Source organism: Chiloscyllium plagiosum, unplaced genomic scaffold, assembly GCF_037043375.1.
Source record: "Chiloscyllium plagiosum isolate Xiang-an unplaced genomic scaffold, Cpla_swu_hap1 HiC_scaffold_24, whole genome shotgun sequence".
Classification (NCBI taxonomy): Eukaryota; Metazoa; Chordata; class Chondrichthyes; order Orectolobiformes; family Hemiscylliidae; genus Chiloscyllium; species Chiloscyllium plagiosum.
Genome location: NW_028270162.1, coordinates 42,389,450 through 42,403,954, shown reverse-complemented (window position 1 = coordinate 42,403,954; position 14,505 = coordinate 42,389,450). Strand labels below are relative to the sequence as shown.

General features: G+C 39.7%; 1 protein-coding gene across 1 annotated transcript in view; it reads right to left on the bottom strand.

Annotated features, from left to right (window-relative positions):
• Positions 1-14,505, bottom strand: part of ksr2 (kinase suppressor of ras 2) — a 396,641-nt gene that overhangs the window by 264,331 nt on the left and 117,805 nt on the right. The window contains exon 4 of the mRNA XM_088000110.1: positions 9,782-10,286. Coding sequence (XP_087856236.1) covers positions 9,782-10,286 — 505 coding nt within the window. The remainder of the gene's footprint in view (positions 1-9,781; positions 10,287-14,505) is intronic.

The following is a 14,505-nucleotide window of genomic DNA, read 5'->3' as shown; positions in this document are numbered from 1 at the left end:
ATTGATTCCTAACCTTGGGGGCTCCTATGCTCTCTCCCACTGCTCCTTCTTTATATTGATGATTTTCTCCACTCATCATTTACTCTGTTATTGGTGATTTCATGATGCTCACATGCCCTCCCGCAGTGAAAGTGTTCAACACATCATTTTTTTCCATGCCTGTTAGTGGGCTAATGGAAGGTTTAATTGTTTTAATTTTTAAAAATTCTACAAAGACACAATTCTTCTGCAAGTCCAATTCTTGAAACATCATTCTTTCATCCCATTTGATCTCAACATCCTCCAACGGGTTTCTTTTCCTCCTTTGCTCAAGGCTAATTCTTCTTGAATACCAAATCTCTTCAGAAGCTAAATACTGATACCTCAGCAAATTCAGCTGACAGTTTTGTCATGGTCTCAGGCAAGTACAAAAGTGCTACCATCAGAGAGATAAAATGGTGTGATACTTCAAAGCAATGGAATCAGCAGTAGAGTTACCCAGGTGTTAGCCTAGGTAACAATCCAAGTAATGCAACTGTTCGAAATCTCTGATCCTAGCTCAAAAGTCAAAGACCTAAAGTCAAACTAGGGGGCAAAAGAGTCAGAGAAGAAGTTAGAGAAATGCAACTCATACATCTGAAAGACAATGAAATAGGACAATGTATGAAACAGAACAATGCCACTATAAAACCTCAACTTTTCAATTTGTTTACAGCCTGATGTAGGGTTGGAGTAGATGGAAGATTTCTTCCAACTGAGATGTAAAACTTGTGCTAGTTGCACTCACAACATTATCCGGAATTGTCAGTTACTGAGCAGTCATTCTGTGAAGCTTGGAATATCGCCACAGACATAAAACAATCAGAAAAAACAAGATTGGAAGACAGAAAAATCCAGAGGGCAGGCATATGAAGAAAAATGAAACAGAAAAAAACTAAATAAATTTTATCATGAGAAATAGACGGTGGTAATTAAAGATATAAGAAAAACATCAGGGGAAAATAATACAGTATATCCTGTTGCAAATACAGAGGCATCTATGCAAGTATGTGACTGATCTATTACTTTGCATCATAGACATTTACATCTCATCAAACAAACAAAAGTGAAGACAAAAAGCAAAAGAAGAGAAAAAATAATCCTTGTTTTTCACTGATCAAAAGAATTCATTGTGTTTACTTTATTTTCAGTTCTATCCAGTCATCGGTTATTTGTCGATGAAAATTGATTGAGCTGATAAAGCCCTCAGTGAATCATAATGCAAATAAGTTACAAATTCTAATGGATATTGGCCTCCATGTAGCAAAAACAACCACTGTGAGGTCATGGTCCCATCTCTAGCTTTCTAAGGAAGCACAAGTAGTTGGAAAATGCATATTCAACGCATGTCATATTTCCAAGGTGCACTTTCGATGGATGAAGGTTCCCAAAATCTCCTCATCTCTGTTAAGTCTTCTGTCTGTAAACACTTCCAGAAATTTAGGTTCCTTCAATTCCATTCTTTCATTCATTCCCTGCTTCCACCAGTAGATGGTCCTGTTGGTTGAGGCCATTCTCTTGCCTATTTATAGGTAAATCCTTACATTCAAAGGTCATAGGCCATGATCAAAGTAAGTTTGTTGCTTGCTTAATTTTCCTTCCATGCTAATTTCTTTTCTATGCTGGGGAAGTGTTTGTTCTGGAGACGCAGGCTATGTTGGATCTTCTTCCAAGAACGAGCTCAGAATCCCAGTATATTCACTGTTTCAAGTGGAGATTAAAAATTTCCAGTTCCTTTACATTAGTGACTGTAACTAATTACTGTTTCAACTATTGGTTGTGGATAGAACTGCTCCAAGAGGGAAAATATATTCATTTGACGCTCTTACTATCTCTTCATTATTTTGTTTGATATTTTGAACTTTATGCAGTTTTCTGCTGTACCTGGCTCATTTTCTGTGTATTATTTATTTTATTTTTCTTATTCTGCTCATTTTATTGTCTATTTTCAGGCTGTTCTGTATTTTTAACCTCTGCCATTCAGGAATATTTTAACTCAACTTTCCAAGTGACTTTGTCTCCTTAGGCACGGTTTCTCTCTAAAGTGGGCATTTCCTACACAGTATCATCTCTCCTGCTGTCCCTGAAGATAAAATGTGCCACTTTCAATGAAGCTCTTGGACAGTGGTTAAAGCATGTCTGTAGTTATCAAATCGGAAACATTGCAGCCTGTAATTATGAATAAGCAATTTGCTGCAAATATTTCTATTATGTTTTAGGGTGGAAACAGCAATAATTATGAAAAAACCTTCAAACTATCATGTAAAAAATCCACATTCACTCAATAATTACCCCAAATACAAGTACCACAATCCATATTGCTACATCAATGTCAAAAATATAAAGCGATTACAGTTTTGTATTTTCTTACTTTGAAATACTTTTCATAGTTAAAAATTAATTCTGAGCATTCCTCAAATCATGCTTACAGCACTAAGAACGCACAGAGAGTCAGTTTTTTTGAGACTGAATAGTAAGATGATTCTGAAAGCGAGATGCTTCCACAGTTATAGAGTCATACTGCATGGAAATTGAACCTTCTTCCAACCGGTCCACACCGACCATGTTCCCAAACTAAACCAGTCCGTCCTGCCTGTACTTGGCCCACATCCCTCCAAACTTTCCTATTCATAAACCTATCCAAATATCTTTTAAACATTGTAACTGTATCTGCTTCCAATACTTTCTCTGGCAGTTCATTACGCAACAAATCACTGTGTGAAAATGTTGCCCTCATGTCCGTTTAAAATTTTTCTCCTCTCACCTTAAAACTACATAGAATATAGAACAGAGAACAATATAGCGCAGTTCATGTCATTCGGCCCTCGATATTGCACCAACCTGTGAAACCAATCTGACACCCATCTAACCTATACTATTCTATTATCATCCATATGTTTATCCAATGACCATTTAAATGTCTTTAAAGTTGGCGGGTCTACTACTGTTGCAGGCAGGGAGTCTCCCCCCCCCCCCACCCCTACTACTCTGAATAAAGGACCTATCTCTGACATCTGTTCTATATCTATCACTCCTCAATTTAAAGTTACATCCCCTCATACTCGCCATCACCATCTGAGGAAAAAGGCTCTCACTGTCCACGCTATCTAACCCTCTGATCGTCTTGTATGTTTCTATTAGCCATCTCTCAACCTTCTTCTCTCAAATGAAAACAACTTCAAGTGCTTCAGCCTTTTTTCATAAGCCCTTCCCTCCACACGAGGCAACATCCTGGTAAATCTCCTCTGCACCCTTTCCAATGTTTCCACATCCTTCCTATAATGCGGCAACCAGAACTATACGCAATATTCCCAAATGTGGCCACATCAGAGTTTTGTGCAGCTGCAACATGACCTCATAGCTCTGAAACTCAATCCCTCTACCAATAAAACCTAACACATCAAACTTCTTTCTTAACAACCCTATCAACCTGGGTGGCAACTTTCAAAGATCTATGCACATGGACACCGAAGTCTCTCTGTTCATCCACACTACCAGGAACCTTATCATTAGCCCAGTACTCTTTATTCCGATTACTCCTTCCAAAGTGAATCACCTCACACTTTTCCACATTAAACTCCATTTGCCACCTCTCAGCCCAACTCTGCAGCTTATCTATGTCCCTCTGTAACCTGCAACATCCTTCTGCAATATCCACAACTCCACCAATCTTAGTGTCATCTGCAAATGACAAACAGCAGTGGACCCAAAACAGATCCTTGTGGAACACCTCTAGTAACTGAACCCAAGGATGAACATTTCCCATCAACCACCACCCTCAATCTTCTTTCAGCTATCCAATTTCTAATCCAAACTGTTAAATCACCCTCAATCTCATGCCTCCGTATTTTCTGCAATAGCCTATCATGGGAAACCTTATCAAATGCCTTACTGAAATTCATGTACACCACATCAACCGCTTTACCCTCATCCACCTGTTTGGTCACCTTCTCAAAGAACTCAATAAGGTTTGTGAGGCACGACCTACCCTTCACAAAACCAAGTGAATTATCCCTAATTACATTATTCCTTTCTAGATTATTATAAATCCTATCTTTTATAATCCGTTCCAACACTTTACCCAGAATCAAAGTAAGGCTCGTAATTACCAGGGTTGTCCCTACTCCCCTTATTGAACAAGGGGACAACATTTGCTATCCTCCTGTCTTCTGACACTATTCCTGTAGGGAATGAAAACATAAAGATCAAAGTCAAAGGCTCTGCAATCTCCTCCCTAGCTTCCCAGAGAATTCTAGGATAATTCCTATCTGGCCCAGGGGACTTATCTATTTTGACATTTGCCAAACTTGCTAACACCTCCTCCTTATGAATCTCCATCCTATCTAGTCTAACATTGCCCCCTAGTTTTGAACTCTTCTGCTATTAAAAAGACCCTTTATAGTAATCTTATCTACATGTTATCTTTGACTCCTGATGAAGTGTCCTGCCTGAAGCATCGACTCTCCTGTTCCTCTGATGTTGCTTGACCTGCTGTGCTTTTTCCAGCACCAGATTTTATTGACCTTATCTATGCTCTTCATGATTTTATAAAACTCAGTAAGATTAGATTAGATTAGATTAGATTACAGTGTGGAAACAGGCCCTTCGGCCCAACAAGTCCACACCGACCCGCCGAAGCGAAACCCACCCATACCCCTACATTTACCCCTTATCTAACACTACGGGCAATTTAGCATGGCCAATTCACCTGACCCTGCACATCTTTGGATTGTGGGAGGAAACCGGAGCACCCGGAGGAAACCCACGCAGACACGGGGAGAACGTGCAAACTCCACACAGTCAGTCGCCTGAGGCGGGAATTGAACCCGGGTCTCTGGCGCTGTGAGGCAGCAGTGCTAACCACTGTGCCACCGTGCCGCCCAAAGGTCACCCCTCAACCTCCTATGCTCCAGTGAAAAGCTTCCCAGCCTTTCCAGTCTATTTTTATATCTCAAACCCTCCATTCCCAGCAACCTCCTGGTAAATCTTTTCTGAACCCTCTCCAGCTTAATAATATCCTTCGTATTATAGGGTGACCAGAACTGCACACAGTATTCCACAAGGGGCCTAACCAATATCCTGTACAACCTCAACATGACATCCCAACTCCTATACTCAAAGGTCTGAGCAATGAAGGCAAACATGCTTAATGCGTAACCACCCTGTCTATAACGATACGAATTTCAAAGAATTATGTACCTGAATGCCTAGGTTTCTCTGTTCTACAGTGTATTATCACAATTTAGGAGAAAAGCAATGTGATGTGTACTCCACACCTATTTTTGATTATGTTAATAACAAGCCAATTAAAAATTATACTTCTGAATGTAAATGCAGATATTGAAAGAAAAATCTGGGTTAGAATTCATTAACACCTGCATCTGCTACAATTGTTGATTCAGATATCACATTTTATTCCACAAGGATTGGGTTAAGTATCTCTCAAAATGATTTTGTTCAGACAAAAATTCTAAAAGCCGAAAACAGGCATAAACTCTGAACTTTCAAATCTTTTCTGACATCAGCGAGTAACCATAGGAAGCTGACCTGCAATTTTTAGGTATGTGATTATGGTACCTTGCAACAGGTAAGGAGTAGGGAATTTGGTCTGTTGTGAAAGGTCACAATACACAATAAAATAGAAAATGTAACCATGGAATTACTAATTAAAAAATAAATGGTAAATAAAAGTGAGTTTCTCAGGATAGAGATAATCAGACATAAGTATCTAAATCAACTTTAATATTATACTTTTTAACTAATAATGTTGAATTCCAGGACCTACATGAACAGGTTTCACAGCCAAACTAATTTTGAGAGACATCACAATCATGAATCAGTCAGAGACATATATTCCTAACACATTAACTCCAACTTTGCTTTTTATAAAATATGGAATAATTATTCTCTGTAATGGATTGGCTAACAGTAGCATGCTGAATATCTGATATTATCATTTGGTTAAATCAAATTAGCTCCCACACCAATGCAGAGATAAAGTGTGTGCTTTCAAATATAAACTTAGTGAATTCTCTGATACAAATCAAGCTTAATAATACAAAATAATTTTTGATATCTATAAATTATGAAGCAGATTGCATCAACTTGATTTGCATTCTCTTGGAGGTTAAAAGGTAAAGAGGTGATCTAATCAATTTGATAAAGGACAGTGAAACCATTTCCTCTCCAGGAAATCCAAGATATGGGAACTCAACCTTAAAATTAAAACTTAAGCACTAAGGCTAAAAATGAGTGGCATTAGAAAACCTTTACATATGGAATTCACTCCCTCAAACATGATGAAGAAACTTGGATAATAGAAATATTCAAGACTGATTTTAGGGCATCAAATGAAAATGGTAGAAAAGTGGCAATTCAGAGGGAAATCAGCCAAAATCTGCAATTCAACTGAAAGATCAATTCCTGTATCCATATTCCCAAGATCAATGATGTTTTATTTTTGCCTCGTGGATCCCACACCTAATACCTGCCAGCATAATGTATCAATTAGAACAGAAAAGATAAAGGTGTTATCAATGCAGTTCATTGTCCCAACAGCAGCTTGGTTCTGCATAATTAGATTTTATTTTTTAAAAATGCAACTCGTTAGGGAAGACAGCAATCAATTCACTAAGTGATAATTTAATTTGTAAATAATTGGAAACTTTGTGATTAGTTGTTCATTTTTCCTTTTCAAGGCCTGGAAAACACATTTAGTGATATTTTCATTTATGCTTATTATTTGTGCATAGAGTTTATTTTTTGATATTACAGTGTATTACAGTATTCAAAACAAATTTCCACTGTGTAAGTCCATTTAAAATTTAACTCTTTCAGGGGATCAGTACATACACAATGGGCCAAATAATCTTCTTCTCAACCATAAAATTCTATGATGCTATAAAATTGTTCCATTTCTGCATTTTCAAGATGAATGCACAAAGAAAACACAGAATGAGAAGCCATGATTTGCCTGCCTCCGAAGTGATGTGGGCAACTGCGAGTCAGTTGGGAAAATTAGCTGACATTGGAACAATGAGATTCTCGATATTTGAGAAAAACGTTCAACTTTCCATCCAAGGTTAGATCAGTGAAATGAGAAAGAGGATGATGTTCATGTTTTATATTTCATAAGTTTCTAATCTCGCCTCATTGATATGCAGTTTGCTATTCTTCCATTTGGAGATGAAAACCAGATGGCAACAATTCACAACATGAAAGTTACAGTGAATACTTAGCGACTCTAGCTTACCACTTGTTCCTCTGGGACCCCACCTTGGCCAGCAGACCTCAACATTACAGATTTCATTGAAATACAGCCCCAACATTGGAGGCTGGCATCCGAAATGCACCACCATCACAACAACATCATTCCATATTTCAGAATAACTTGGTTTAGAGTTCTCCTCCTCAAAGCTGCACTTTGGAGCTCACTGATAGCGTTGCATTGCAATGGTGCTGCCACAATACTCTGTGTGGAGAGATAGGCACCCATCCACCTCATACATCAGCAGGGTGCAACTCAGAGCTCTTAGCAACAGAGTTTTAAGTCAGTAGGATTATTGAAATCATGCCCCATCACCCATGAAAGGCAGCTTATAAAAGCAAGTTGATGAATACTTACAGTCCAAGGTGAGAGGAAATCAATTCCATGCCCTTCAGCTACCTATGAGATCTTAGATTCTCTTTATGTATTGTGGCCCATAGGTGCCACTTTTAATGTTGTCATGATTATTTCTGCTTCACAGAGGTGACAATGATCAATCTGCAATGACCATTGAGATGGTGAAGATTGCGGCTATGAATTGTATCCCACTTGGTTGAACAGTGCGTGCATTTCACATGCAGAATTCTATGATTACAGATGAGTTCCACTCAAACTATGTAAGTGCCTCATTAATGAAATTGCCCCTTGAAGAGCTTCAAATCATAGAACCTATAAGCTCACGCAGAATAAAATAAACACTTACTTCACTCTCTATGGGTGTGGTTGCACCCATTTTGCATTTCCAGCGAGCTTTTTATGGGTGACGTGAGTACGGAAGGCAAAGCTAGCTGCACTTGACACAGTGAGTCACAGTCTCAGTCTGCAAATCAAGAAGTCCTCCTTGAATTTCTGTTCCTTTTTTTCTTGCACTTACTGTCAACCCCATCAGTACCAAGCCTCCACACATTCCCACATACTACTTGGAATTACAACTTCATCTCTCAATATTAACCCCCAAGAGCTCTGGCCATACAGCTTCGTCATGCCAATCGCTGTGCTTTGCTGTCTCTCCATCATGGTAAGATTCAATGCAACTGTCAATAACTTGCTCCCCTTGCCTCAACCTCCCCACACAAATAATCCATGCCTGTCTCCCTCATTCACAATCACTGCCCCCTTTGCATCCCAGCAAGCTGCCTCCAGTCCATACAACTGACTTCCCCAACTTCCCTATAACAGCAGTGGACCCTGACAAACCGTGATTGCCTAGTCTGATTGTACTGGGTCTGAACGTCTGATTGTGGCCCACTCCTCAGACAGGAATGATGTGCACTCACTGGACAGCCCCAGCGACTGCAGAATGACTGTAGCCAATATTTCAGGTTCCCTTGACTTACTGTGACAGTAACCCCAACTGAAGATTAACAGAGGACTACTTTCCTTTGATTTTGAGACATAACCATCTAGTTGAAGCACATTCAGTGTTTTTCCACTTCTGCTGCGGGCACGTGGTGTAGGTCTGAGATTGACATAGCATGGTCTCTACAGAAACACATTCTTCCCCTTGACTGATCACTACGGGTAACTAGGATAAGCTGTCTGGCTTTGTGCCTGCGTTAAAAGACAGGTTAAGACAGAAGCACCATGAGCTTTTAGACGTTAGCTGAGGGGACAAAGTACAAAAAGGTAAAGCAGAGATGTTGTGAGCATCCAAGCAGACACAAGTGAATAAGTACTAATGGAACAGGCGTAGAGTCCTGAAATGCAATCTGGTCTAATCTATGAGCTGGCAGCCTTTTCTGGTGGCAGCATTGTAACGTAAGGTGCTGGTGCACTCCAAAGTGCAACACTGAAGTACAGAACTGTATTGTAATTGGTCAGAGATGTGGCATGAGGGTGTGCAGAGGCTGGTACCTGTCCAATGGCAGTCTTTGTAGATAGATGAGCAGTTTCTTTCCTTGGAGTGGTGAGCCAAAAACACCAGGTACCCATTCTGATTTTCATGTTGGGAACTGTTGCCTTCTAATTTCAAACAGAATTTTTCCTCTCGACATTGAGAATCTCATTTCTGCCAGGTACATCCTGTTTTATCAAAGCCCATGTTGTTCAGGGGCTGGTAAGTTCTTTCCCATAGCTTCTCTCATTGCACTGCTATTAGCTTTCAAGTTCAGCAACTTGCCAACAAAAAAAACTGGAAACCTAAATGAGCAGAGGAAAATCTAACCAAGGCAGACACTTTTAGAGGCTCTGCCACAACATCCTTCTGACCAATATTTTAAAAATATAAGTGTTAGCAATTTGCAGTACACTGTGCCAGATTTTCAACACAGAAGTTACCTTGCCAAAAGCATAATTGGGTGAAAATAACTTCCATCTGTCCAGCTTAATTTACACCATGTTATTGTCTTCAAAATCTACATAGCTATTGACAGATATAGATATTATCAATTTATTTTTAAATTGTTTTAATATTAAGACAGCATTGTTGTGATAACACAAATGTAAGTGATAAAGTTCAAAAGAGAAAGAATGATGCATTAAGAGTGTTTAACTTACTTTGGCGTTTGGGTTTCTTCCACTCGGTTTCCTAGCTGGAACTCATGTGATTTACTTCGGTGCAATGCAGTGAAACCAGGAATGAGGTGAATCAGTTTACGAGAGGTTGGCGGAGGTGTTCCAGGTGGTTTCAACTTATTCCTTCTTCTCACTGGAGGAGTTCCTGGAGGTGTCATTGTTGTAACTATGGGAGGAGTTCGTGGAGGAGTATGCATAGCATGCCGTTGTCGTGGAGAAGGTGGCAGAGAACTTGGCCCACTCTCAAATGTAGGGTAAAGTCCGATTGGATCTCCAATGGTCAGTCTATCTGTGTATGTACAAGTGGGTCCCAGTGCAGGCACTGAATGAAAGTCTTGCTGCATGAACTTTGATGGGAATTTGGGACTGTGCGCCATATGGCATCCAGGCCACTGGACTGGTTCTGCTTGGCTGACAGGAGTGTTCTCTTTCCCAGTTTCTGTTGTAGGCCACTGGATAGCCCAGTCCTGGCTCGAATGGCTACTCCCTGCATTTCAAAAGCAGAAGACACTTATTATATCTACCAAATAGAAAAACAATTTGCACACAATTTTTCCTTAAAAAAAGGTAGCAGATTATGTGACTCCAGTTAATTCAGAAGTTAATTAAGTTGACAATTTAGGCAAAAGCTTAGCTTATTTCCTGATAGCAGGTTACCTATGGGTTGAGACTGCATAAGTGCCTAAAGGAGTGCAGAATTGGTTTAGCTATATTCGCCTACTATGTGCTGTTGTGCAAACCATTGTAACTTGCTCTTTCTTGTTGTCTTTTTCTCCATCTCCTTCTCTCCCACTTTCTCTTCTTGAAATAAGCTGTGAATTCAACCCACGTTATGTTATAAAAGATCCTGAGCAACATTATAAGTTCATTCTAATTTGACTGTTAATTTGATAAAGCATTTAGTGAAGGTGTATGTTTTAGGACAGGTGAGTATCAGGAAATTTTACTGCTCCACTTTTTAAGCCATCAGTTTTTCTCATTAGTTTGAGATGTCTGCCATGTGAAGCGTCTGTCAAGCACATCAATGAATACAGTTGAAAAAAAACTCCTTTGACTTGCTGCAACAATGTATATTTAACATTTGCTTGCATAATATTTTCAGCACTTAAAAACATAAACCATATGTTTGAAATATTTTGATGTGATTTATTATGACTAGAACTTCAACCCAAGGAAAACACCACTACTCCATTAATGACATTTCCAGTCTTTACAGCATCCATTTACATAGCCTCCCAAAATCAGACCTAGAGTGCACCTCAATTAATTACAAATATGGGTCAGTTTTGTGCTGTACATCTTTCAGGTCCGGAACTGAGTCTGTCAAAACTAGCTCATTTGGAATCTATGATACCAGCAAAGACTTCACACTTTCATTTCAAGAATATGGGCTGACCTCAATTTCAAGTCCTAAAGGTGTTCTAGTGTTCTAGTTTATTGCACTACCCAGATGCAAGCTTCATAATCATCTCTCATACTTCAGAAGTCACTACTCTGGAGAAATTGGAGGAGACAGCTTTACAAAATAAAATTAAGTATTTATCATCAGTTCTATTATCAGCAACTGCTGTTGGCCTAATCATAGTCAGTATATTTTCAAATGAAGCAGCTTTATAGCTTGGATGGCACTTTTTTTTACATTAATCTTATGACGTTGATTTTATTTTAAGCATGATTCTAGATATATCCCTTTGGTTATTGCTAAGAAATGCCTAAAGGGATCTTTTCAAAGTCCAGTAATTAATGTACCAATGTAATGTATACCAACTGACTAAAAATTGATTCTTCATCACAGTTTTCCCAAATGTATATAATAGTCACCTATTTAGAGGCTTTGTATAGGTAGGTGTTTCCCTATTTAACAAACATAACATGATATACTGTTTATAGGCTACACTGGCACAGTAGTTGTGTTACTGGACTTATTTTATACACTCGGCCAACATTTACTGTCCATTCCTAACTGTCTGTGAGAAGGTGGTGGTGAGCTGCCTTCTTGAACCGCCCAGCCAGGTGACTTAGCTATATCCACAGCGCTGTTCCAAGGAAGGAGTTCCAGGATTTTGATCCAGCAACAGCAAAGCAACAGTGATAGAAATACCAAATCAGGATAGTGTGTGGAATGAAGGGGAGCTTGTAGATGGTGGCGTTCCCATGTAACATCTGCCTTGTCCTTTTAGAAGGTCGAGGTCCACTTACTTAATGTAATTATTCACGTCTTCAAATCTTACAATTGCATTACCATTTAATTCCAAAGAAGCCGCTATCTCTGGAATTAAAAACAAATTGGTCTCAGGAATGATGAATATCAGTTTTCTTTTGAAGAATCCAGTTCATTAATGTTCTTTGAGGAAAGAAATCTGCTGTCCTTACTTAGCCTGGCCTGTATGTGACTCCAAACCCCAAAGAATGTGATTGACTTTAAAGATTCCTTTGAACAGACAGAAAAAGTCTCTCAGACTTTAAGACGACTGTTCACCAACACTTTATTAAGTCCAATTTCTCTTGAGCAATAAATGCTGGTGGGAAATCAGTGCTAACAAAATTGCCCTCAAGGTTCTATAGAATAAAGAAAGTTAGCAAAAATTGATGGACAGCAAAATTAGTAGTAGACCAAGAAAATATTACTTGATGGTGCATTGTGAAGTAGTCCTGCACAGAAGCCTCTCTCTATTTCATGAAGCATAGCTTCATCAGATGGTCACCAGCAGATGTCCTGTTTGAGATATGAGTGATTCCTCTCTGGATGACAGCAGTGCAACACGCTTCATGAGGGAAGGGGATAGTGAAAATGTTAATTGCTGTGTTTACTATCCACAAGTCATAGAAACGGGTGAAGAAAATGATACATCTTAAGGAAACAGTGTGCCTTAAACCACAAAGTCACAAAACACTAGATTATAGTGCAACAGGTTTACTTAAATAGGAGAGATTGGATTCCCTGCAGTGTGGAAACAGGGCCTTCAGCTCAACAAGTCCACACTGACCCTCTGAAGAGTAACCCATCCCCCTATATTAACCCCTGCTTAATACACCTAACACTATGGGCAATTTAGCATGGCCAATTCACCTGATCTGCACATCTTTGATGTGTGGGAGGAATCCCATGCAGACACAGGGAGAATGTGCAAACTCCACACAGACTGTCGCCTGAGGTTGGAATCTAACCTGGGCTCCTGGCGCTGTGAGGTAGCAGTACTAACCACTGAGCCACCATGCCGTATTTGAAATAATAAGCTTTCGAGTGCTGCTCCTTCATCAGGTGAAAGCTATTCCCATGGTATGCAAGGCACAAAACACATTGCAATCACCATTTCACCAAGGGGCTCCACCAGTGTTCCATTGAAGTTATGGCAGCACTCCAGCATAATTCAGAGTTTCTTTGTGCGTTTTTAACTTACTAGGAAACTGACAAGATTGGGTTGTGAAGAGGTGTTACTGGACTCAAAACATTAACTCTGCTTTCTCTCCACAGATGCTGCAAGACCTACTGAGTCTCTCCAGCATTTTCTATTTTTGTTTGATTTCCAACATCTGCAGTTCTTTGTATTGAGACACATGAGTGTTGCATCAACTGGGTATAAATATACCACTGCATCCTGTTTTCCACCGGTGAGTTAAGATAAAACTATTCTACTATCTTTGTATGCTCCTTCTTCCATCATTTGATTATTCATTAAAGCAGTAACCTGTCAGGTAAATTTACAAAGCTGATTTGTCATGATCAGAATTAAAATGACAAAATAACAAAAGAAGCAAATAACAAGCCCGAAAGGAAATATTTGCTGGTAACCCAAGAGAAGATGCAAAAATTGGAAGGAATAGCATATATATGCAATGTTATTAATAACTCATCGATCAACGTCCACTTACCAAGCATACTTTTCTCACATTGTTGTTCCCTTTAAGATTTGTTATTCTAGAATTCTGGAATTCTCTTCCTAATGGGCATTGTGAATCAACTCATAGCAGGTGGACTGCAGCAGATCAAGAAGGCAGCTCACCACCACCTTCTCACGGGCAACTAGGGACAGGCAATAAATGCTGGCCAGCCAGTAACGCCCACATCCGACAAACGAATATTAAAAAAATTATGTTCTGAGGTGTGCAAGATGAGAAGGTGGTTAGAACATAGAACAATACAGCCCAGAACAGGCTCTTCGGCCTACGATGTTGTGCCGAACATTTGTCCGAGGTTAAGCACCCATCCATGTACCTATCCAATTGCCGCTTAAAGGTCACCAATGATTCTGACTCTGCCACTCCCACAGCAGCGCATTCCATGCCCCCACCACTCTCTGGGTAAAGAACCTACCCCTGACATCCCCCCTATACCTTCCACCTTAAATTTATGTCCCCTTGTAACACCATTGTACCCGGGAAAAAAGTCTCTGACTGTCCACTCTACCTATTCCCCAGATCATCTTATAAACCTCTATCAAGTCATCCCTCATCCTTCGCCGTTCCAATGAGAAAAGGCCTAGCACTCTCAACCTATCCTCGTACGACCTATTCTCCATTCCAGGCAACATCCTGGTAAATCTCCTCTGCACACTCTCCAAAGCTTCCACATCTTTCCTAAAATGAGACGACCAGAACTGCACACAGTACTCCAAACGTGGCCTTACCAAGGTCCTGTACAGCTGCAACATCACCTCACGACTCGGGAATTCAATCCCTCTGCTAATGAACGCTAATACACCATA